The 25,045-nt window shown below is 47.4% G+C and overlaps 2 protein-coding genes and 1 long non-coding RNA gene across 5 annotated transcripts; 1 reads left to right on the forward strand and 2 right to left on the reverse strand.

Moving 5' to 3' along the window:
* Nucleotides 1-665: 665 nt before the first annotated feature.
* On the reverse strand, nt 666-22,629 carry LOC115399739 (E3 ubiquitin-protein ligase TRIM21-like). 3 transcript variants are annotated; one of them, XM_030107279.1, is made up of 2 exons: nt 22,531-22,629; nt 666-2,559 (listed from the first exon to the last, which is right to left on the reverse strand). In XM_030107279.1, the coding sequence occupies exon 2, from the start codon at nt 2,548-2,550 to the stop codon at nt 913-915; it is 1,638 nt and encodes a 545-aa protein (XP_029963139.1). In that variant the 5' UTR covers nt 2,551-2,559; nt 22,531-22,629; the 3' UTR covers nt 666-912. The 3 variants fall into 3 exon arrangements, with proteins under 3 accessions (XP_029963139.1, XP_029963142.1, XP_029963141.1); XM_030107282.1 differs by lacking the exon at nt 22,531-22,629 and adding an exon at nt 18,556-18,559; XM_030107281.1 differs by lacking the exon at nt 22,531-22,629 and adding an exon at nt 3,608-3,700.
* LOC115399744 (uncharacterized) lies at nt 11,736-16,695 on the forward strand. The gene is made up of 3 exons (XR_003932723.1): nt 11,736-11,791; nt 12,264-13,722; nt 16,150-16,695. It is a non-coding gene; the product is annotated as an uncharacterized LOC115399744 (long non-coding RNA).
* Nucleotides 18,818-22,661, reverse strand: LOC115399736 (E3 ubiquitin-protein ligase TRIM21-like). The gene is made up of 2 exons (XM_030107276.1): nt 22,531-22,661; nt 18,818-21,852 (listed from the first exon to the last, which is right to left on the reverse strand). The coding sequence occupies exon 2, from the start codon at nt 21,841-21,843 to the stop codon at nt 20,203-20,205; it is 1,641 nt and encodes a 546-aa protein (XP_029963136.1). The 5' UTR covers nt 21,844-21,852; nt 22,531-22,661; the 3' UTR covers nt 18,818-20,202.
* Between the last annotated feature and the right edge of the window lie 2,384 nt (nt 22,662-25,045).

The raw sequence follows: 25,045 nt of genomic DNA on the forward strand, positions 1-25,045 counted from the left end.
ATTTTAATCCCACCTGGAAATAATCCACACTGGCAGATGCTTCACGGCTTCACATTTTCATCAGGTGTCCTCAGGTTGGAGTGTGGCGTCAGTACTTCCCACCCCGGCATGTAAAAAACCGCCTTAATAATAATATAAAATAATGTCCCAAGATTATTTTCATCAATAACATTCATCATAATAACAATCAAACAACAGCACTGGTCAGAATTAAACTTCTGTGCCAAAGTCACAAGTAACAAATGACAGCAAAGGATTCTTTCTCTTCACCCTGGCTGAGGGGAAACTGTAGGTGGTCTTTACAACTGCTGGAAGAAATAAATGAACTTTCAGGATAATGAGTCTAAAACATGTTAACTTGAGTTCCGATGAAAGATTGATCCAAACTGAAGAACAACTGTGACCAAGAAAAACACCAAACACAAGAAACATCTGCTGATGTGAAGGAAGCATCACAAGAAGAAGATCTGTGAAGAATTGTTGAGCTGCATGAAGCTGGAAGAAGACACAAAGTCATCTGAGAGATTTGAGACATTTACCAGTCCACAGTGAGACAAATGATCAAGCTGCTAGTTCCTACAACAGCCCCTGAACTTCTGCTGGAGAAAGAGGTGGAGAAGATGGATGGATGGTGTTTGTCACATGGATTGTATTCAGTCCTTAATCAGCAGGTCTTCAGAGGTGTAGAGGAGTCCATGTCTCAGTGGGTCAGGGCAGCTTCAGCACTTCATATTAGGGAAGTGGACATCATGACTGATTGGTCTGGATTCATTCAAACAATGGTCCAATAATCAAAGACTGAAGAGAAGAATGTGAGTTTAGTGCAGACTGAACATCTGGATTTGATCAAATCAATCAGAGTCAATCTTTTACTTTCCAACAAGCTCATTAATTGTTGGTGAATCTTCCTCATCAGACAGTTTGATTGACAGGACAGATGATCAGAGGAGCAGAGTTTTTACCACCATCATTAAGACAGGGACTGAAGAATGGGAGGAGTTTGCCAGTGAAGCAGCAGCCAGTGCAGGAGTAGATCAGAGCTGCAGCAGCTACATCATAAAAAGAGACCAGACCCTCCTCATAATCCACAAACACCCCCACCTTCTCAGGAGCAGAACTCAGAGCCAGAGGTACTGAGGTGCCTTTCATAGCTCTGTACTGATTTCCATTTCTCAGACGTATTGTCCAAAAACCTTCACCAGGCAGTGTGATCACTCCCTTCCTATTGATGGACTCTTTGCTCACTCCTAAATCCCATTCAGTCTTTCCTTTAACCTGAACCTCAAAGTAAAATTTACCTGAAGAGAAACTCTGTTTTCCTAAAACATTCACACATGGATCAAATCTCTCTGGGTTGTCTGGAAGCTTCTTCCTCACATCACCTTCACTCACTTGTTTTCCATCATCAGACAGGATGAGTTTAGGATGAGCTGTATCAGGATCAAGAGTCACATCCACTGCAAACTGCTGCTTCCTCTTCAGATCAGCCTCAAACAGCTTCTTCATCTCTTTGCTGAGAGTCTCCTCCAGCTGAGCCACAGCTCTCACCACAGTCCCCTCATATGATGATGGACGGACGCTGACCTCTGTCCAGTCCTTGGTGGGTGGAGCAGCTTTCAGGGAGGAGAAGCCTTGGAGGAGGTGGAGGTGGTCTTCAGAGAGGAAGAGCTGCTCCACCTCTGAGCTCCTCTTCATCAGCTCACAGATCTCCTCTTCCAGATCTCTGATGAGACCTTCAGCCTGTTTCTCTCTGGCTTCCTCTTCCTCCTTCATCCTCTCCATCAGCTGCTTCAGGCCTCTCTCAACACACTCCTTCAGAGCAGTGAACACCTCAACACCTTCTGCTTTCCCTCTGTCTGCAGCAGCTTTACTCCTCTTCACACACTTTCTGATCTCCTTGATCTTCACTCGTCTCTCCTGGATCATCTGTTGCATCTCAGCCTCTGTCTTCCTCAGCTCCTTCTTCTTTCCTTCACATTCTTCACTCAGAGGAACAACACTGTGAGTCTTGTGCTCTAAAACAGAGCACAGTGCACAGACACATGTCTGCTCTCTCTGACAGAACAGCTCCAGAGGTTTATGGTGCTTCAGACACATCCTGCCTTCCAGGTTCTCCACAGGCTCCATCAGCTGATGTTTCTTCAGGACTGACACTGTCAGATGAGGCTCCAGATGAGTCTGACAGTAGGAGACCAGGCACACCAGGCAGGACTTGAGGGCCTTCACTTTGGTTCCAGTGCAGACGTCACAGGGAACTTCTCCTGGTTTGGCAGCTTGTTGCTCTGAGCTGCTGCTGGCTTTGAGTTCAGCTTCACGTCTGAACTGAGAAACCATCTCAGAGATGAAGGTGTTGACGTTGAGTTCAGGTCTTCTTCTGAACCGTTTCTTACACAGGGGACAGTCACAGATGTTGTTGGTGTTCCAGTGCTGAGTGATGCACTGTTTGCAGAAGTTGTGTCCACATGGTATGGAGACTGGATCAGTGAACACTTCCAGACAGATGGAGCACAGAAACTGATCTTCAGAGCGCAGATTGCTGGCAGCAGACATCTTCACACACTGAGGACAACATTGATTGAAGAGACTGTTAAATACTTTCATTGTCAACAATTCCACAGTTTCACATGACTTTATCTGACTGGAGTCAATCACTGATCTCTACACATACTGGATGGTACATTAATGTCAGGCTGGGAGCTGAAGCTGCAGGTCATTGTTCACCCTGTTGACATTTCTGAGATCAAACTGAACAGAAAGTTTTGAAGAACCTGCTGGTCCAGTTAGTTAGATAGTTAGATAGATAGATAGATAGATAGATAGATAGATAGATAGATAGATAGATAGATAGATAGATAGATAAAACTTTATTAATCTCCCAAAGGGAGAAATTCAGATGTCCAGCAGCACACACAAATCATATGCACACAAATAAATAACAAAAGTACAATAAAATAGTGCTTATGTACTCGGTTTGACTCAGGCACATCTGTTGAACAGCCTGATTGCTGAGGGGATGAATGACCTCTTGAAGCGCTCGGTTCTGCAGCGCAATGACCAGAGCCTGTTCCTCCGGCCACTCTTTTGAGCTGTGACTGTGTCGTGCAGTGGATGTTTGGGGTTCCTCAAGATACCCTGCATTAGGGCCCTCAGTTGTAGATATGTGAGTGAGTGGGAGGTTTTGAACTTGATCTGTTGTCAGACTGAACTCTGAATCATTGCATTTTTAACCCAAACACATTTTATTGGGTAATAATCATGCTCAGAGTGACCTTTTTCCCTCTTTAGGTCCAACTGTGATGTGTCGCTCAAAGTCTACTACACTGTAGAAACCAGGTATAATAAGCTTTGTCAACAAGGAAGTGGAAAGATTTTCTTCAATTCCAATCTGACTTCTTCTTCAAATAATCATCAAAGCATCATCTCTGTTCATTTGCTGTATTTAGTTCATCATCATCATATCATATTCACAGCTTACATACATCAGTTTTAGTCACTCACACCCTGAACAGGAGGTGAAAACTGGACCTGTCTGGACAAAAGAGGACGTTTGTTCACCTTCTTCATCAGTTTCCTGAGAGTCAGTATCAGTGTGATCAGCTGTACTCACCAGTGTTGGAGTCAGTGTCTGTGAAAGTCCAGAAGAACTCCGGTTAGATTTCTTACAGAGGAACTCAGAGACGTGTCTGAACTGCAGCTCTGCCTTTCACTTTCTCTTTCACTTCCTCAGTGTGACGATGGATTTATTGTGTGTTCCTCCGTCCAGGGGGAAGGATTTCACTGTTGCAACAGCTCTTCATCAGCAGGGTAAAACTAACCGGTGTCACAATGGTCTAATCCACATTTATTTTCATGAATTTACATATATTTTCTTTTTTTTTTCCTTTCATGTGTTTTTTGCTTGTGTGGCATGGTGGGGAGTTGCACTCCCCTCCACTTGAGGCAGTGTGGCTTCTAATTACTGGGCGTCTATAAATATCCCTGCTCCGCCCTTCCTCTTCCTCCTTCATGGGACTGACAGACATGTGGCTGCTGTCCTGACAGCGTGTCTGTGCAGGATAGTGTTTGGCCTCCCACAAAGGTACGCATGTCCTGTTTCTCTTTAGTCCGCTTAGCAGCCTCAGCAGTGTATTTACCCCAGCCCTGCGTTTCACAGCTGTGAATTGACTGGGAGCTGGACTGCCCTGGAGTCTGTGTGGGAGCGGTGTGTTTCCTGCAGCTGCCGCCGCTGCTGTATCGGGCTGTGTATGCTCTCCTTCATGCTGCCAGGTGTGCCAATCCCTCCTCAGTAGGGAACAGTGATTTATTGTTTAGATTAATTTCGTTATTTTGGTGTGATTTCATGGTTTGTTTTACAGTGGTGCAGTCATCAGCTGCAGTTGATCCCGGGCTTTACTGCTGTTTTGGCTCTCCTTCTTTGGATGTGCTTGACACCTGCTCGTCGCACCACGGCCTCCTCAGTAAACCCTGCTGCCCTAGGGGCCTGATGGACCACCCAGGCTCCTTGAGAAGTGTGGCTCTCCTGCATCGAGCCTAGGAGCTTGGGCATGCGCCGTGCTCGGGCATTTTTAGAAATGCAGACGCACTCTTCCTCCTGATTTTCTTCTTTTTTTCCTTCTTCTGTTCGATTGCGTTTAATAGTGATTACATTGCTTTATTGTTTTCTGTTCTATCCCTTTGGTTCTTGTTATTTTGTAATGATTTGTTTTTTTCATTTCGTATCAATTACTTTGTTCCTCTTTTCGTTTGAATATTTAGGTATTGGGTTTTTGTTTTCAGGGTATGAGGGCTGCCATCATTTTGTGAGTTTAATTGTTGATTTTCTTTTCTTTTGACAGGTGCTGGGGGCCCCAGAGCGGCAGCGGTTCCCTGGTGGTGGTTCCGTTTTCACTTTTTGGTTTGCTGTGTCACGGGTGCTGTGTGTTTTTGGATCCTCCCCCCTTTCTGTTACCGCTGTCGTGGTAAGCCCCAGCCCTGTCCAGTTTGGTTTTGTTTGGCAGGCCTCAAACCCCATTTATTTTGAGTTAGTCTGTTGATTTTAACATTAGGAATTTAATAAAGTTTGTTTTAATTTGAACTCACGTCTCCCGTCCCAGTGAATCCTTTGAACCTGCGGGCCCTTGTTTTTTTTGGTTTAATTTGGTTTAGCATTTGAGATCCTGGGGTGCAAGCCCCCAGGTGGCGTTGTCTTTGATTTGGTTGAGTTCTGTTTATCCCCCCCATTCATTCTGCCACATTCTGGCGTTGTCGGCAGGATTCACAATTAAAGGACGAAGACGTGATTTCAACTTTAAAATATATGTATTTATGTTTAAAAGTCTTAATTGTGTTTTAATCATTGTCTGATTTGTGTTGGAGCCAAAACAGCAGCACTGCCTTGGAGGATCACCCATTCATTTAACCATTGTCATTTTTTTGTTCTGTTAGAGGCACCTAATTGAGGTGGGGTTGTCTGTCGGTATGGAGGAGGAAGTGCAGCAGCTCCGAGAGCTTGTGCAGCAGCTGAAGGCGGACAACGAGCGTCTGCGTGGGGAGCGTGCTGCGTCTCGCTCGGACCCCAATGGGGCAGCGTCAGCCTCCGCAAATCCAGCTGGTAGTTCACCTGCTGTTGTGGCGGAGCGGCTGGTGGTTATACCAAGGGATCGCAGGTGTCCCATGTTTAACGGTAGATCAGGTATGGGTGTAGCTGAGTGGATTGAAGAGATACAGGCATGCGTGCGAACTCGCCACCTTTCTGTTGCTGATCAGGCCCTTTTCATTGTTGACCATTTGGAGGGGGAGGCACGGGAGGAGATAAGGTTTCGACCGAGGGTGGAGCGTGACGACCCGGCCCACATTTTTCCATCTTGTGGGAGTTGTACGGCCACACGCACTCTTATGTCACTCTACAGCAGGCTTTCTTTGCAAAGCAACAACAGGAAGGTGAGACCTTGCAGGAGTTTTCGTTAGCCTTGCTGGCCTTAATGCAGAACATTAAGCAGTGTGCACCTGATGGGATGCCAAACTCTGAAGTTTTACTTCGAGACCAGTTTGTGGAACATGTCCTCGACAGTTCCTTGCGCCGGGAACTGAAGCAGATGGTCCGGCATCAGCCCACCGCTTCGTTGCTGGAGGTGCGTAGGGAGGCTATTAGATGGGAGTGAGAGGGTCTTCCTGGGGGTTCGCGTGGCCGTAGTTACTCTCTACCATCTACACATGGTCTTCAGTTCAGAGTTCAGGGTGGTTCCGTTTCACCTCCTGTAGCTGCTGCCCAGGGTCCTAGCTTAACTGAGCTGATGGACCTTCTGAAGAAACAACAAGAGCAGCTTAACACCCTTACCCGCACAGTAGCTGCCTTGCAGGCCCCTCGACCCCAAGGTCGGATGACACGTAATAACCCTGTGATTTGTCGCCGGTGTCAGCAACCGGGACATTTTGCTCGTGAGTGTGATGGTGAACGCGTCTCTTCCCGCGCTCGTGCCCACTCTGTTACAGGACTAGTCTCCAGCCCCTCCAGACCTGCCTCGTCCACTCAGCAGCCGGAAAACTGAAACCCGTTGAGTCACTGAGCCAAGTTGGGGAATTTGCAGGCTCCATAGATGGTAAGGCTGTTGATCTGTCTTCCTGTCCAAAGATTGATGTCTCGATAGGGGGAGTTTCCGTTTCTTGTCTGGTGGACACTGGGTCCATGGTTTCCACCATAACTGAGCAGTTCTTTATGGAGCAGTTTGCCCCTTGGGGCCATGACCGCCTCCAGTGTTGTCACTGGCTGCAGCTGCGAGCGGCTAATGGGCTCACTATACCCTACATGGGTTACCTGGAGCTAGATGTGGAACTGTGTGGCAAGGTTATCCCCCGTTGTGGTATTTTGGTGGTTAGGGACCCCCCAGCCCCAATGTCTTCATCCCCAGGGATCCTTGGGATGAATATCATCCGCCGTTGTTACAAAGAACTCTTTGGCGAGTATGGTGATTCTCTGTTTGATGCCCCACTGTTATTAGATGTCCCCCGCCCAGTCCGTGAGGCCCTCCCAACAGTGTCACGAGGTTGCAGGCCAGGCTCAGATAACCCTTAGTGGTACCGTCAAGGTCCAGGGAAGACGTGTAGTGCGCATACCTGGTGGGTTCATGAGACTGGTGACTTGTACGTGCCCGGAGCAGTTCGCTGGTCGGGATGCCCTGTTTGAACTCGCTGAGTCAGGCCTACCAGCAGGGTTATTGGCATCTCCGAGCCTGATTCAGGTGGTCAGGGGTACCGCTTATGTCCCTGTGGTCAATGTGGGAACTACGGAGGTCCTTCTCTACCCACGCACCAGTCTCGGCACTTTAAGTAGTGCACAGGTCATTAGTCTCCCGGCGGGGGTCACTGAGTTGACGTCGTCCACTGCCATGGTATCCTCCCAGGTGGTGTCTGATCCTGTCCTGGACATGGTGGAGGCATTGGATTTGTCGGCATTAAGTGAGGGACAGCAGTCTGAGGTGAGAACCCTTTTTCAAAAATATAGTTCAGTCTTCTCTGCTCATGAGGGCGATTTAGGCTGTACTAACCTCATCTCTCACGACATCCCTCTTCTTGATATCCCCCTCAGACAGCGATACCGAAGAATTCCTCCATCCGAGTATGAGGAAGTGAGGGCCCATATCAGTCAGCTCCTTGAGTCCCAGGTGATCAGGGAAAGCAGCAGTCCATATGCCTCCCCTATTGTCCTGGTTCGAAAGAAAGATGGAACCCTGCGGTTGTGTGTTGACATCAGGCTCCTCAATCAGAAGACCAGGAAGGATGCATTTCCCCTTCCCCATATTGAGGAGAGTTTAGATGCACTCTCCGGGCCCGCTGGTTTTCTACGATCGATTTGGCTAGTGGGTACAACCAGGTCCCAGTCACCGAACAGGACAAGCCCAAGACTGCATTCTGCACACCCTTCGGCTTGTTCGAGTGGAACAGGATGCCGTTTGGGTTATGCAATGCACCAAGCACCTTCCAGCGCCTGATGCAGAGGATGTTTGGGGATCAACAATGCCAGTCCCTCCTTTTGTATCTGGATGACATTGTTGTGTTTTTTTCCTATGTCTCACAGCATCTGCAGAGGCTCGAAGTTGTTCTGGGTCGTCTTCAGAAAGAGGGACTGAAGGCAAAGCTTGAGAAGTGCTCTTTCTTTCAGAAAGAAGTGAAATACTTGGGCCATGTGATCTCTAGCCAGGGAGTGGCCACCGATCCGGACAAGATCAAGGCTGTGGCCCAGTGGCAGCGCCCCCAGAATGTTTCAGAGCTACGCTCCTTTCTGGGCTTTGCCAGCTACTATCGGCGTTTTGTGGAGGGATTTGCCCACCTGGCTGGCCCCCTCCATAAGCTGGTTGCTGAGCTGGTGGGTACGAAATCCAAAAAGGGCTCAGGGAAGCACCTGGGTGCCTCCTGGACCTCTCAGTGTGAGGAGAGTTTTGAGGCCATTAAGGCGCGACTGGTCTCAGCCCCGGTTTTAGCCTATGCTGACTTCTCCCGTCCTTTTATATTGGAGGTTGACGCTAGCTACAGCGGCCTTGGGGCAGTCCTTTCCCAGGACTTGGAGGATGGGGTACGCCCAGTGGCATATGCTAGCCGGGGCCTCCGACCCACCGAGCGCAACATGGAGAATTACAGCTCCATGAAACTTGAATTCCTGGCTCTTAAGTGGGCCATGACGGAGAAGTTCAGGGAGTATTTACTGGGACACAAGTGCATTGTCTTTACAGATAATAACCCGTTGAGCTACCTCCACACCGCTAAGCTCGGGGCCACAGAACATCGGTGGGCTGCTCAGCTTGCAGCATTTGATTTTGAAGTCAAGTACCGGTCAGGCCAGAGTAACAGGAATGCTGATGCCCTTTCCCGGCAGTACACCTCTGGTGCGACTTCAGTTGAACACGCTGTGCCTGGAACATCTGTCCCTGTGGCCCTCCAACAGACTTTGCAACTTGCCCCTCCCACTGGGGTAACCCAGTCCCTGGTATCCGTCCTCCCAGGGCATTCTCCCTCTGACCTTTGCTCTTTGCAGGGAACTGACCCCCTTCTGGCGGCGGTCCTGGTGTTTTGGAGGAGACGTGCCCAGCCCTCCCGAGCTGAACGCCAGCAGCTTTCAAGACCAGCTGTAGCACTGTTGCGTCAGTGGGACCGCTTGGTTGAGAAGGAGGGGGTTCTCTACCGTCGATTCTTCCACCCAGATGGGGGTGAAGAAGGTCTTCAGCTGCTCCTACCTGCTGTCCTTAAGGAGGAAACCCTGAGGCAGCTCCATGATGAACATGGCCATCAAGGCATCGAGAGGACCTCTGAGTTGGTTCGGGAACGCTGCTACTGGCCCAACATGACCACTGATATAAAACAGTGGGTCCAGGGGTGTGAGCGTTGCCAAGTTGCAAAAGACTCGGACCTGGTGCCTCACAGCTTTATGGGTCATTTACTGGCGTCCAGGCCCAATGAAATTGTGGCATGGACTTTACAGTCTTGGAACCATCTCGAAATGGCTTGGAAAACGTCCTGGTGTTGACCGACGTCTTCAGCAAGTACACTGTGGCCGTCCCCACTCGAGACCAACGGGCTTCCACTGTAGCCCAGGTATTGGTCAAGGAGTGGTTCTTTAGACTGGGGGTTCCTAGTCGTATTCACTCAGACCAGGGGAAGAGCTTTGAGAATTCCATTATTCAGCATCTCTGTAGCCTGTACGAGGTTTCAAAATCCCGCACCACACCCTATCATCCTGCAGGCAATGGGCAATGTGAAAGGTTTAACAGAACGCTCCACAACCTCCTGCGCACACTCCCGATTTCACGGAAGCGTGACTGGGCTTCTTGTCTTCCACAGGTTCTGTTCTGTTACAACTCCACCCCGCATCAGGGCACTGAGGAGTCCCCCTTTTTCCTGATGTTTGGACGTGAGCCGCGGCTCCCTGTAGACTTTCTCCTAGGTCGCGTTCGTGATCCAGTTCCAGGAGAGGTCCAAGACTGGGTGGCTGAGCATCAGGCCAGGTTAAGGTTAGCCTTTGAGGGTGCTCGCGAACACTTGTCTGCTGCTGCTAGTCGCCGGAAGGAGCGACATGACCAACGCGTTCGTGATGCCCCACTGAGTGTTGGCCAGCTGGTCTACCTGTGGGATCATGGTGTCAGAGGTCGTCATAAGATCCAGGATGTCTGGAACTCTGCAGTCTACCAAATTGTGCGGGCACCTGTGGAAGGGCCTGTTTATTCTGTTGCCCCAGTGGATGACCTCCAGAGAGTGCGCCAGGTCCACCGAGACATGATCAAGCCCCAGGTCAGGTCAGGACCCCCGGCTGATCCTTCCCGGGTCCTGCCTCCACCTGCACCAGTCCAGTCGGACAGTGAGTCCGCTGAGGAAGATCAATGGCTCCTGGTGTGAGAAAACCCCCTGTCACCTACAGAGCAGCTCCTCGTGTTGCGCCCGCTTCTGCCACTTCACCTGTTGTCGCCTTGGAGCCTCAGGCTGTGGACTGTGCATCTGGCGCACAGGCAGACACAGCCCAGTGGGCTCAGCCCCCTCTGCTGGATGCTCAAGCTGGGCCCAGTCGGCAGACCTTGCGCCGGACTGGTCGACATCCCAATGTGCACCATCTTCCCTGGTCTGTACGGCAGGCAGATCGTGTACCAGATGGCCCTCAGCCATCTGCGTCCAACGCACAGACAGCTGTGTTCAGACCCTGGTGTTAGCCCCTTTCCCTTGGTCAGTCGTCGGGACGACGACACAAACTCCGGGGGTAGATGTGGCATGGTGGGGAGTTGCACTCCCCTCCACTTGAGGCAGTGTGGCTTCTAATTACTGGGCGTCTATAAATATCCCTGCTCCGCCCTTCCTCTTCCTCTTCCTCTTCCTCCTTCATGGGACTGACAGACATGTGGCTGCTGTCCTGACAGCGTGTCTGTGCAGGATAGTGTTTGGCCTCCCACAAAGGTACGCATGTCCTGTTTCGCTTTAGTACGCTTAGCAGCCTCAGCAGTGTATTTACCCCAGCCCTGCGTTTCACAGCTGTGAATTGACTGGGAGCTGGACTGCCCTGGAGTCTGTGTGGGAGCGGTGTGTTTCCTGCAGCCGCCGCCGCTGCTGTATCGGGCTGTGTGTGCTCTCCTTCATGCTGCCAGGTGTGCCAATCCCTCCTCAGTAGGGAACAGTGATTTATTGTTTAGATTAATTTCATTATTTTGGTGTGATTTCATGGTTTGTTTTACAGTGGTGCAGTCATCAGCTGCAGTTGACCCCGGGCTTTACTGCTGTTTTGGCTCTCCTTCTTTGGATGTGCTTGACACCTGCTCGTCGCACCACAGCCTCCTCAGTACACCCTGCTGCCCTAGGGGCCTGATGGACCACCCAGGCTCCTTGAGAAGTGTGGCTCTCCTGCATCGAGCCTAGGAGCTTGGGCATGCGCCGTGCTCGGGCATTTTTAGAAATGCAGACGCACTCTTCCTCCTGATTTTCTTCTTTTTTTCCTTCTTCTGTTCGATTGCGTTTAATAGTGATTACATTGCTTTATTGTTTTCTGTTCTATCCCTTTGGTTCTTGTTATTTTGTAATGATTTGTTTTTTTCATTTCGTATCAATTACTTTGTTCCTCTTTTCGTTTGAATATTTAGGTATTGGGTTTTTGTTTTCAGGGTATGAGGGCTGCCATCATTTTGTGAGTTTAATTGTTGATTTTCTTTTCTTTTGACAGGTGCTGGGGGCCCCAGAGCGGCAGCGGTTCCCTGGTGGTGGTTCCGTTTTCACTTTTTGGTTTGCTGTGTCACGGGTGCTGTGTGTTTTTGGATCCTCCCCCCTTTCTGTTACCGCTGTCGTGGTAAGCCCCAGCCCTGTCCAGTTTGGTTTTGTTTGGCAGGCCTCAAACCCCATTTACTTTTGAGTTAGTCTGCTAATTTTAATATTGGAATTTAATGAAGTTTGTTTTAATTTGAACTCACATCTTGTGCCCAGTGAATCCTTTGAACCTGTGGGTCCTTGTTTTTTGTTAAATTTTATTTAGTATTTGAGATCCTGGGGTGCAAGTCCCCAGGTGGCGTTGTCCTTTGATTTGTTTTCTTTCTGTTCACCTCACCACTCGTCCTGCCACATTCTGGCATTGTCGGCAGGATTCACAAGAAGGGCTGAGACGTGATTTCAACTTTAAAATATATTTATTTGTGTAAATGTCTTACATGTGTTTTAACAATTGTTTGATTTATTGTTGGAGCCAAAACAGCAGTACTGCCTTGGGAGATCACCCATTAACGTAACCATTGTCATGTTTTTTTTTTTTCTCTCTTTATTGGAAGCCCTATTCGACGGGTGTTTGATGTCTGTCAGTATGGAGGAGGAAGTGCAGCAGCTCCGGGAGCTCGTGCAGCAGCTGAAGACAGACAACGAGCGTCTGCGTGGGGAGCGTGCTGCGTCTCCATCAGACCCCAATGGGGCAGCGCCAGCCTCCACGAAACCAGCTGGTAGTTCGCCTGCTGTTGTGACGGAGCGGCTGGTGGTTATACCAAGGGATCGCAGGTGTCCCATGTTTAACGGTAGATCAGGTATTGGTGTGGCTGAGTGGATTGAAGAGATACAGGCGTGCGTGTGTGGCAAAGCGGGGGTTCTAAATGTAATATATATTGCCGGACAACGCCACCTGGGGAATTTCACCCCAGGAAATAAACTAAAACTGTTAAAAGGCTGCACAGGTTCGGATCACCACGAGGCAGGAGACAGTGTTCATGTTTAAAGGAACGAATTTATTAAACAATGGTTAAAACGAGGTTCCAACGATTGTGGGGAGCACCACACATATACAGCACTGGATGGAGTGGAATGGACTGTGCTGGGTACCTTTGGACGACCAACTCAATTAGGGGAGGGGAATCAAAATATCACCTGTGTCACCGCACACACACACACACACACAACTGAAAAGTGGAAAAGAGCCGCCACCAGGGGGAGGGTCGCCGTCCGGAGCCCACAGCACCTGTCCACAAAGAAATATAATAAAATGGCTGTATTATGCCTGTTGGTGATAACGCACATGCACACACACACGCACACACGCACACACGCACACACGCACGCAGAACAAAAGCAGTACACAGAAAGCAAATGAAACAAAACAAAAGTACAAATAACTAATAATCAACAAATCAATAATCCAAACAGCACCAATCCAGGAACCCGCAGGTTAAGACAAAAAAAAAATAAAGTCAACGATAACCAAAAAAAAAACAGCAGCGTCGTCAGAACAGCTGTGACGCCAATTACGCTTGGCAGGGATCCCACGGCAGCGTCACAGCAGGTCAGGCCGTGGAAAGGCTTGGTCCAATCTATGGCACACATTATCTATTAGTCAGGAAGTGAGTGCAAGGAGAGGGGGGAGAACGGACCATGGCACTCACCACGAGGACATGCACAACCCACCCACGGTAGTCTCCAGCGGGGCAGCCCAGCCCCGAGGACGCATCACCCGCACACGGAAATCAACAGCGGGGCGATCCAGCCCTGCAGCAACAGCGGCCAGCAGCCTGAAGCAGGGAACGGGCTGTCAGGATTGCGCAATATGGCACGCCAAGTGGTGGGGATACAGCCGGCGCCTACCTTTCAGCTGCAGGGAGAACGTGCGCCACAACAACTGACACGTTCACAGCACGCGCAGTCAATGCCTCCGTCTCAGCTGATCACGCCGCAAACGTCCACCGCGGATGAGTGACCCCAGAGGAGAGGAGAGAGAGACCGCGGCTGCAGCCCGACCCGCATATAAAGGTGTGTAGCGCCGCCCCGCAATCAGTGAAATGACAAACCCCTGTGCGGGAGTAGGAGGGGCAATGTGCAGCGCACCTGTTACACGTGCGAGCTCGTCACATTTCTGTTGCTGACCAGGCCCTTTTCATTGTTGACCATTTGGAGGGGGAGGCACGGGAGGAGATAAGGTTTCGACCGAGGGTGGAGCATGACGACCCGGCCCGCATTTCTTTCATCTTGCGAGAGTTGTACGGCCACACACACTCTTATGTCACTCTACAGCAGGCTTTCTTTGCGAGGCAACAACAGGAAGGTGAGACCTTGCAGGAGTTTTCGTTGGCCTTGCTGGCCATGATGCAGAACATTAAGCAATGTGCACCTGGTGGGATGCCGAACTCTGAACTTCTGCTTCGAGACCAGTTTGTGGAACATGTCTTCGACAGTTCCTTGCGTCGGGAACTGAAGCAGATGGTCCGGCGTCAGCCCACTGCTTCGTTGCTGGAGGTGCGTAGTGAGGCTATTAGGAGGGTCTTCCTGGGGGTTTGCGTGGGCGTACCTACTCTCTGCCATCTACTCATGGTCTTCAGTTTAGTGTTCAGAGTGGTTCCATCTCAACACCTGTGGCTGCTGCCCAGGGGCCTAGCTTAACTGAACTGATGGACCTTCTGAAACACCAACAAGAGCAGCATAACACTCTCACCCGTACAGTAGCTTCCTTGCAGGCCCCTCGACCCCAAGGTTGGACCACACGTAATAATCCCGTGATTTGTCGCCGGTGTCAGCAACCGGGACATTTTGCTCGTGAGTGTGATGGTGAACGCGTCTCTTCTCGCGCTCGTGCCCACTCTGTTACAGGGCTAGTCTCCAGCCCCTCCAGGTCTGCCTTGTCCACTCAGCAGCTGGAAAACTGAAACCCGCTGAGTCACTGAGCCATGGCCCAGTGGGGGAATGTGCAGGCTCCATGGATGGTAAGGCTGTTGATCTGATGTCTTCCTGCCCAAAGATTGATGTCTTGATAGGGGTTGTTTCTGTTTCTTGTTTGGTGGACACTGGGTCCATGGTCTCCACCATTACTGAGCAGTTCTTTACGGAGCAGTTTGCCCCTTGGGGCCATGACCGCCTCCAGTGTTGTCACTGGCTGCAGCTGCGAGCAGCTAATGGGTTCGCTATACCCTACATGGGTTACCTGGAGTTAGATGTGGAACTGTGTGGCAAGGTTATCCCCTGTTGTGGTATTTTGGTGGTTAGGGATCCCCCAGCCCCAGTATCTTCTGCCCCAGGGATCCTGGGGGTGAATATCATCCGCCGTTGTTACAGAGAACTCTTTGGCGAGTATGGTGATTTTCTGTTTGATGCCCTACTGTTATTAGACGTCCCCCGCCCAGTCCGTGAGGCCCTCCAAGAGTGTCACGAGGTTGCAGGCCAAGCTCAGATAACCCTTAGTGGTACCGTCAAGGTCCAGGGAAGACATGTAGTGCGCATCCCTGGTGGGTTCATGAGACTGGTGACTTGTACGTGCCCGGAGCAGTTCGCTGGTCGGGATGCCCTGTTTGAACCCGCTGAGTCAGGCCTACCAACAGGGTTATTGGCATCTCCGAGCCTGATTCAGGTGGTCAGGGGTACCGATATGTCCCTGTGGTCAATGTGGAAACTACGGAGGTCCTTCTCTACCCACGCACCAGTCTCGGCACTTTAAGTAGTGCACAGGTCATTAGCCTCCCTGCTGGGGTCACTGAGTTGATGTCGTCCACTGCCATGGTATCCTCCCAGGTGGTGTCTAATCCTGTCTTGGACATGGTGGAGGCATTGGATTTGTCGGCAATAAGTGAGGGAGAGCAGTCTGAGGCGAGGACCCTTTTTCAAAAATATAGTTCCGTCTTCTCTGCCCATGAGGGCAATTTAGGCTGTACTAACCTCATCTCTCATGACATCCCTCTTCTTGATAATATCCCCCTCAGACAGCGATACCGAAGAATTCCTCCATCAGAGTATGAGGAAGTGAGGGCCCATATCAGTCAGCTCCTTGAGTCCCAGGTGATCAGGGAAAGCAGCAGCCCATATGCCTCCCCTATTGTCCTGGTTCGAAAGAAAGATGGAACTCTGCGATTGTGTGTTGACTACAGACTCCTCAATCAGAAGACCAGGAAGGATGCATTTCCCCTTCCCCGTATTGAGGAGAGTTTAGATGCATTCTCTGGGGCCCGCTGGTTTTCCACAATCGATCTGGCCAGTGGGTACAATCAGGTCCCGGTCACCGAACAGGACAAGCCCAAGACTGCATTCTGCACACCCTTCGGCCTGTTCGAGTGGAACAGGATGCCGTTTGGATTATGCAATGCACCAAGCACCTTCCAGCGCCTGATGCAGAGGATGTTTGGGGACCAACAATGACAGTCCCTCCTTTTGTATCTTGATGACATTGTTGTGTTTTCTTCCTCTGTCTCACAGCATCTGCAGAGGCTCGAAGTTGTTCTGGGTCGTCTTCAGAAAGAGGGATTGAAGGCGAAGCTTGGGAAGTGCTCTTTCTTTCAAAAGGAAGTAAAATACTTGGGCCATGTGATCTCTAGCCAGGGAGTGGCCACTGATCCAGACAAGATCGAGGCTGTGGCCAAGTGGCAGCGCCCCCAGAATGTGTCAGAGCTACGCTCCTTTCTGGGCTTTGCCAGCTACTACAGACATTTCGTGGAGGGATTTGCCTACTTGGCTGGCCCCCTCCATAAGCTAGTTGCCAAACTGGTGGGTACAAAATCCAAGAAGGGCTCAGGGAAGCACCTGGGTGTCTCCTGGACCTCTCAGTGTGAGGAGAGTTTTGAGGCCCTTAAGGTTATTTTCAGTTACACGTGAATTGAAGCAGATGTAAAATGTCAGTTCATACGGAACACTGAGACTGTATAGTTTAATTTTGATTTCAGCCATCATAAAGATACTTTGTGTTACTGGTACAATATGTTATTTTTCTAACAATGTTAATTGTATGGTTTTCATCTGGCAGTTGCTGTAACAGAAATTGTGTTTAATTTTGAAGAATCCATTATTACACTGGATATGACTCAACAAGCAGCGTGTCTATGTTGTTCCTTTACTATCCCCTTTACAAGGGTGTAACAGAAGCACACATACTTGTAAGCCTTAAACATGTGATGTGGTCATTGATCAAGCTGTAATACATTAATCACATGAATTAAGATGTATTGTTTTTTTCTACTGACAACAGCAAAAGAAATATCAACTAGATCGTCGTCGTCGTTGATAAGTTCCTCATCAGAGGACGAAAGTAAGAAGAAGAAGCCCAAGAACAAAAAGAAGAAAAAGCATAAATCAAAAAGAAAAGGTCTAAAAAGTAGACTGTCTATGTGAATGAAAAAATATTGTTGTAGTTGTAATTTTAGTTTTAGTGGAGTGTGTGTGGCACTTTTATTTTGGTGAATTGGGCACAATTATGTTTTTGTGAAAATTAGCAGTACTTTCATATATAGTAGTTGAATATTATTTATATTGTGTTTTAGCTTATGTAGTAGTTTCCTATAAGTTTGAATGAATAGAATATTTTTTTCTTAAAAGTTATCAATAATGCATCATGTTTTGATTATTTTACTCTGGTTTGTGAATTGGTTATTTTCAAAATAAATTTCTTTAATGTGGGACACATGAACAGATAATGGGAGTCCCCCCCCCACCCCTTCTTTAATAATGGAAACAATATAACAGAACCCTTTGTACTTACAGGTAAGTCTCGGGTACTTAAAGTGTAAATACCCGGTACCTGCATAGGTAGGGAAGGTAGTTACTGGCAAAGAACTCAGTAGTTGCACAGTAAGTGAAGCCAATAAGTGTTGACTTTAGAATATGGCCCGGTTCCCAGTTGTTGACCAGGAGTTACAGGTAAAGTACTCAGAAGTTAGACAGTAGGTGAGCCGACAAGTGTTTACTTTAGAATACGGCCCGGTTCCCAGTTGTTGACCAGTGGTTGCAGGGAAATTGCTGGGTTGTTGCAGTGGAAGTACTGGATAGTTAGACAGTAAGGAAAGACAAGGGTGTTCTTAAGGGCTGGGTAACTTTAAAAGGTGAATTGGTGTATCTGAAAAATAAAGATATTAAATACATAAAGTTGTTTTGTATGTCTGCATGTCTGGTCATTATTATGTGAAACACACACTCATCAATACGTTCCAGTATTTCAGTTTGTCATTGGTCACACAATCTGTAGGGGTCCATGGTGATTCTTAAGAGGAAGTGGCTCATCAAGGTTGTACAGCATATGTTCAGGAAAATTACACTGCTTTGATAAGTACATGGTAAAACACGTGAAACTACAGTGTAGGACTCCAGGACTTACACTGTAAGACACGAGCGTAGTACCCCATAGAGTCTGTAAAATGTCATGCTACATTTTTGAGAGTGACCCCCACAGTTGAGGAAACTACGCATTAAAACACGTCAAACTACAGTAAAAGACACCAGCGCTATAACCCCTAAGAGTCCGCAAAATGTCATGGTACATCTATGACAGTAACCTCCACAGTTGAGGAAACTACACATTAAGACACGTCAAACTACACTGTAAGCCAACACTTACGCTGTCAGACACAAGTGTAAGTACTCCTCAGGTTCCGCGAAATAACATGTACATGTCTGACAGTTACCTTCAAAGTTGAGGAAACTACACTGTAAGAGAAGGGAAGCTACTATGTAAGACACGGGCCGTATTATAAAGTGCTACCCAATAGTTTTGTTTCATTTGAAGAAAAATCACTGGACAAACATAAATCAAAGTGAAAGAGGTGAGAATATTGGTCCGTGATTGAATTACTTGGATCCAATTTGACTGTATTTGCATTTCCATATGGACTAGACCAGTATCTTCAGTTCTGGATGACATGAATTCTCACGTTTTTGTGTACAAGATATTTTTGATGTACATTTGATTCATTTATATTGTATATGTGTTCTCTGTAATGAAAGTGTGAACCAATGGCTGTGTGAAAGGGTTGGATCTGGACAGTGGATCTGTTGGACAGTTGGATCTGTGTCTACATTTTGAAGTTCTTTCACAAATTTTAAAAATAAGTATAATTATTGATAAAAATGCAAAGGACCACTGAAACAATGGCAATGTTTCACATTTTTATTGAAAATATACATTAAACGTTCTCATAACTGTGAAACAATTCAACGATCTCTCCTAAAGTGATCTGATTACGACACAACAATAAGGTCACCGGCAGATCCATACCGATCAGCAGGGGTGGATAGTAAACAAAAAAAACAACAGAGAAATCCTGCAGAACGCTGGCCCCCGATGAAGATCCACACCACTCCAGCAGCTCCGTGAATGATACTCCAGTGTGTCCAATGGAGAAAGGTTTTAATCCCACCGGGAAATAATCCACACTGGCAGACACTTCACGGCTTCACATTGTCATCAGGTGTCCTCAGGTGGCAGTGTGGTGTCACTCCTTATCATCCCGACATGTAAATAACCTCCTTAAATAACATGTTCAGCATGAAAAGCAATGTCCCAGGATTTTTTTTTATCAATACATTGATAGAATAACAATTGAACAAAAACATTGGTCAGAACATCACACCTCTGTGCCAAAATCACAAACAATAAATGACAGCAAAGGATTTTTTCTCTTCAGCCCGGCTGGGTGAAACTGTAGGTGGTCTTTACAATTGGTTGAAGAAATAAATGAACTTTCAGGTTAATGAGTCTAAAACATGTTAATTTGAGTTCAGATGAAAGATTGATCCAAACTGAAGAACAACTGTGACCAAGAAAAACACCAAACACAAGAAACATCTGCTGATGTGAAGGAAGCATCACAAGAAGAAGATCTGTGAAGAATTGTTGAGCTGCATGAAGCTGGAAGAAGACACAAAGTCATCTGAGAGATTTGAGACATTTAGCAGTCCACAGTGAGACAAATGATCAAGCTGCTAGTTCCTACAACAGCCCCTGAACTTCTGCTGGAGAAAGAGGTGGAGAAGATGGATGGATGGTGTTTGTCACATGGATTGTATTCAGTCCTTCTTATTCTCCTTCCTTCTTCCTTTTCATTTCTCACCCTGCCACAGAGCTAAAAGGCTTCAGGAATGCTTTGAGGAACACAACAACCACTTTGAAAAGTTGACTTGGCCTCTGAATTCCCCACATCTCACTCAGTGGACAAACAAGTCTGATCCAAGAAGCTAACAGCTCACAAGTCACAGGAGTCAAAGGACCTGCTGCTCCATCCTGGTGCCAGGTAAACCAGCAGGTCTTCAGAGGTGTAGAGGAGTCCATGTCTCAGTGGGTCAGGGCAGCTTCAGCACTTCATATTAGGGAAGTGGACATCATGACTGATTGGTCTGGATTCATTCAAACAATGGTCCAATAATCAAAGACTGAAGAGAAGAATGTGAGTTTAGTGCAGACTGAACATCTGGATTTGATCAAATCAATCAGAGTCAATCTTTTACTTTCCAACAAGCTCATTAATTGTTGGTGAATCTTCCTCATCAGACAGTTTGATTGACAGGACAGATGATCAGAGGAGCAGAGTTTTTACCACTGCCATTGGGCTCAGGACTGAAGAATGGGAGGAGTTTGTCAGTGAAGCAGCAGCCAGTGAAGGAGTAGATCAGAGCTGCAGCAGCTACATCATAAAAAGAGACCAGACCCTCCTCATAATCCACAAACATCCCCACCTTCTCAGGAGCAGATCTCAGAGACAGATTATGGAGATTGTTCTCACAGGCAGAGTACTGATTTCCATTTCTCAGTATGACAACCCAGAAACCTTCATCAGGCCTCAGTCTGAACTCTCCCTTCCTGTTGATGGACTCTTTGCTCACTCCGAAAGTCCAGTCAGTCTTTCCTTTGACCTGAACCTCAAAGTAAAATTTAACTGAAGAGAAACTCTGTTTTCCTAAAACAATAAGATATAAAGAAAATCTCTCTGGGTTGTCTGGAAGCTTCTTCTTCACATCACCACAACTCACTTGTTTTCCATCATCAGACAGGATGAGATTAGGATAAGCTGTATCAGGATCAAGAGTCACATCCACTGCAAACTGCTGCTTCCTCTTCAGATCAGCCTCAAACAGCTTCTTCATCTCTTTGCTGAGAGTCTCCTCCAGCTGAGCCACAGCTCTCACCACAGTCCCCTCATATGATGATGGACGGACGCTGACCTGTGTCCAGTCCTTGGTGGGTGGAGCAGCTTTCAGGGAGGAGAAGCCTTGGAGGAGGTGGAGGTGGTCTTCAGAGAGGAAGAGCTGCTCCACCTCTGAGCTCCTCTTCGTCAGCTCACAGATCTCCTCTTCCAGATCTCTGATGAGACCTTCAGCCTGTTTCTCTCTGGCTTCCTCTTCCTCCTCCATCCTCTCCATCAGCTGCTTCAGGCCTCTCTCAACACACTCCTTCAGAGCAGTGAACACCTCAACACCTTCTGCTTTCTCTCTGTCTGCAGCAGCTTTACTCCTCTTCACACACTCTCTGATCTCCTTGATCTTCACTCGTCTCTCCTGGATCATCTGCTGCATTTCAGCCTCTGTCTTCCTCAGCTCCTTCTTCTTTCCTTCACATTCTTCACTCAGAGGAACAAACTCGTGGTTCCTGTGCTCTAAAACAGTGCACATCATGCAGACACATGTCTGCTCTCTCTGACAGAACAGCTCCAGAGGTTTATGGTGCTTCAGACACATCCTGCCTTCCAGGTTCTCCACAGGCTCCATCAGCTGATGTTTCTTCAGGACTGACACTGTCAGATGAGGCTCCAGATGAGTCTGACAGTAGGAGACCAGGCACTCCAGGCAGGACTTGAGGGCCTTCACTTTGGTTCCAGTGCAGACGTCACAGGGAACTTCTCCTGGTTTGGCAGCTTGTTGCTCTGAGCTGCTGCTGGCTTTGAGTTCAGCTTCACGTCTGAACTGAGAAACCATCTCAGAGAGCAAAGTGTTGACGTTGAGTTCAGGTCTTGTTCTGAACTGTTTGTTACACAGGGGACAGTCACAGATGACCTTGGTGTTCCAGTGCTGAGTGATGCAATTGTTGCAGAAGTTGTGTCCACATGGTGTGGAGACTGGATCAGTGAACACTTCCAGACAGATGGAGCACAGAAACTGATCTTCAGAGAGCAGATTGCTGGCAGCAGACATCTTCACACACTGAGGACAACATTGATTGAAGAGACTGTTAAATACTTTGATTGTCAACAATTCCACTGCCTCACATGACTTTATCTGACTGGAGTCAATCACTGATCTCTACACATACTGGATGGTACATTAAAGTCAGGCTGGGAGCTGAAGCTGCAGGTCATTGTTCACCCTGTTGACATTTCTAAGATCAAACTGAGCAGAAAGTCTTGAAGAACCTGCTGGTCCAGTTGTAAATATGTGAGTGAGTGGGAGGTTTTGAACTTGATCTGTTGTCAAACTGAACTCTGAATCATTGCATTTTTAACTCAAACACATTTTATTGGGTAATAATCATGCTCAGAGTAACTTTTTTCCCTCTTTAGGTCCAACTGTGATGTGTCGCTCAAAGTCTACTACACTGTAGAAACCAGGTATAATAAGCTTTGTCAACAAGGAAGTGGAAAGATTTTCTTCAATTCCAATCTGACTTCTTCTTCAAATAATCATCAAAGCATCATCTCTGTTCATTTACTGTATTTAGTTCATCAACATTATATCATATTCTCAGCTTACATATATCAGTTTTAGTCACTCCCACCCTGAACAGGAGGTGAAAAGTGGAGCTGTCTGGACAAAAGAGGACGTTTGTTCACCTTCTTCATCAGTTTCCTGAGAGTCAGTATCAGTGTGATCAGCTGTACTCACCAGTGTTGGAGTCAGTGTCTGAGAAAGTCCAGATGAACTCAGGTTAGATTTCTTACAGAGAAACTCAGAGACGTGTCTGAACTGCAGCTCTGACTTTAACTTTCTCTTTTACTTCCTCAGTGTGACGTTGGATTTATTGTGTGTTCCTCCAGGGGGAAGGATTTCTCTGTTGCAACAACTCATCATCAGCAGGGTAAAACTATCCTGTCTCATGATGGTCTAATCCCACTTTTAGCTTTTAATAAATTATCATATATTTTCTTGTTTTTCCTTTCATGCATTTTTTGTTTGGATGGTGACAATGTTCCTTCAGAGTGTGTTACAATACTTTGACTTTGTTTCTAAAATCCAGGGAGGGAGATGTTAGATTGGATGTATGGATATTTTGAAGCTTTATGAAAAGACACCCTCAGATGAGTGTTTTCAGAGGTGGATTCACACAGCAGCACCCAGAACATGCCAAGGCAGAGCGTCTGACGCTGCACCTTGACCTGCAATGTTTTCACGGTGAGGTGAGGGTGTGAATCCCTGTGCCTCTGGGTTTTCTGTCATCTGCATATGAGCTATCTGAACTGTGTTTTTAAGCATTTAAGTAAAGTTTCCTGATGTAGCTTCATTCTGACACGAGTCAGCTGACTGCTGCACTCAACAAACAATACAACTAAAATATCCACATTGTGACAGTAAACATCACAATACTGTATCATCAACACTTCATTAGATTCCTGAATGTCTGTGAGAATTAACAAGGAAATTCATATTTACAATAATGTGTGTGTGTGTGTGTGTGTGTGTGTGTGTGTGTGTGTGTGTAGCTTATCCCCTGGATATGATTGGGACTTGTAGAGAGGCTGATAGCGACACCAGAGGCCCCCAGTGGGCCCCAGGGGACTCCATCGCCCGAACGCCCAGGACCCCACCAGACCAAGGGGACACCAGAGAAGGGACACAGGAGGGGCAGGGGCACAAGGCACCAGGCTGGAGCCCCCCGGCCAAGCGAACAGGAGCCCAGCCCCGCCCCAGAGGGAGAGCTCCACCCCCCCCCCCCCTTTTTTTTTTTTGGGCTGATTCAAAACAAAGTATGCATGTTGTCCAATATACGTAGACACAGCCGTCACCTGGACCCATCATCAATCCAGTAGTCGCAGCTTTCTTCCACTTCACATCTGGACATAAACGACACAATTAATCATCAGCAGTTCACTCCAGTCCTTCTGTCTTCCTACATCAGGGGTCGGCAATTAGCGGCCCGAGGGCCACATGAGGCCCGCAAGCAAAAATATCTGGCCCGTGAGATTGCTTGAACGAGAGAGTGAAAATAAAATAATATATTCTACTTTTTGGAGGTGTTGATCCACTATATACTTTGGGAGAAAAATTATAAAAGTCAAAATAAAATGCTGTAAAATATGACAGAGCCTCTCGCCCCCTGCTGTGACTGGCAGTCTTAACAAAATCGCTTCATTTAGAAACTTATGTAACCAAGGGGAAGTGAAACTGAAATTAGGAGTGGTACTGTCACTTTAAGAGCACCGCAGGGCTCGTCTCGCGAGAGCTGACTTCAAGTGAGATTTAAAAAAAAACTCACGCAGAACAGGAGGGAAAACATACACACGGAAGTATCTGGAGAAAGAAGGTGATTGAGGTGTGGTGGTTGGGCTATTTCACCACCACGCTGAGAGAGATTGAGCTACAGAACAGCGTGAGTGATTTTTATCAGTGTGTGAAGTTGATATCATTGGTTCTGTATACTCTGAGTATAATGGTTTTCAATTGTGTTCTGTGAATTCAGAGGGGAGATTTGCTGTGTTCCAGGTGTGTGTGTGTGTTCATGCACAGGTCAACCACAGGAGTGGAAGTAAGTTTATAATATTTTGTGTGTGAACTATGTTTGAAGGCATGTTAATATGGTAGTACTGTAAAGTTTGTGTTGTTTATAAAGTTCTATTTCATGCATTTACTGAAATTGGTGGATATTTTTGTTTGAAGAAACTCCTTCTGATGCATTATATCTGTGTTGTTTCTGTTTAGGAGCGAGAGCTAGTACTGTTGTCTATATCACTACCATATTTGTACTTATTGATTTTGTTTCACAACATTTCTGCTTCTTCTGTGAACTACCAACCTCAATCCTGTCACATTAATGCTGAGTCTAATGCTGTTAACTCAGTCGGGGAATAAAGTCCCACATAAAATTTATATTGTGTCCAGTCCAGTCATTGCATGACCTGGCTACATATTTTGGTGTCAGAAGTGGGATCCCCATTTTAGGTTTTGAGGTTGTAGTTAGTAGTGAATGTATAGACAACAGTATTAGCGAGAAGGAGTCAATGCCTGGAGTGGTGGTGTGGACGGAAGCAGAGAGAGGTCTGCATTATCATCGTGAGTCCCCGGAGAAGAGGGACACCTGACTCTGGCATCTTTGAGACCACAGAAGAAGGCTACCATCAACTTGAACATAAACTGTGTTCTACTGCAATAAAGACATTGAAGCAGAGATCGAGAAGATGTCAGA

The sequence above is a fragment of the Salarias fasciatus genome, chromosome 13 (assembly GCF_902148845.1).
Source record: "Salarias fasciatus chromosome 13, fSalaFa1.1, whole genome shotgun sequence".
Lineage (NCBI taxonomy): Eukaryota > Metazoa > Chordata > Actinopteri > Blenniiformes > Blenniidae > Salarias > Salarias fasciatus.

Bases quoted from the DNA above. Each gene is read 5' to 3' on its own strand.
- LOC115399739 (XM_030107279.1), bottom strand. From the start codon at position 2,550: ATGTCTGCTGCCAGCAATCTGCGCTCTGAAGATCAGTTTCTGTGCTCC.
- LOC115399736 (XM_030107276.1), bottom strand. From the start codon at position 21,843: ATGTCTGCTGCCAGCAATCTGCTCTCTGAAGATCAGTTTCTGTGCTCC.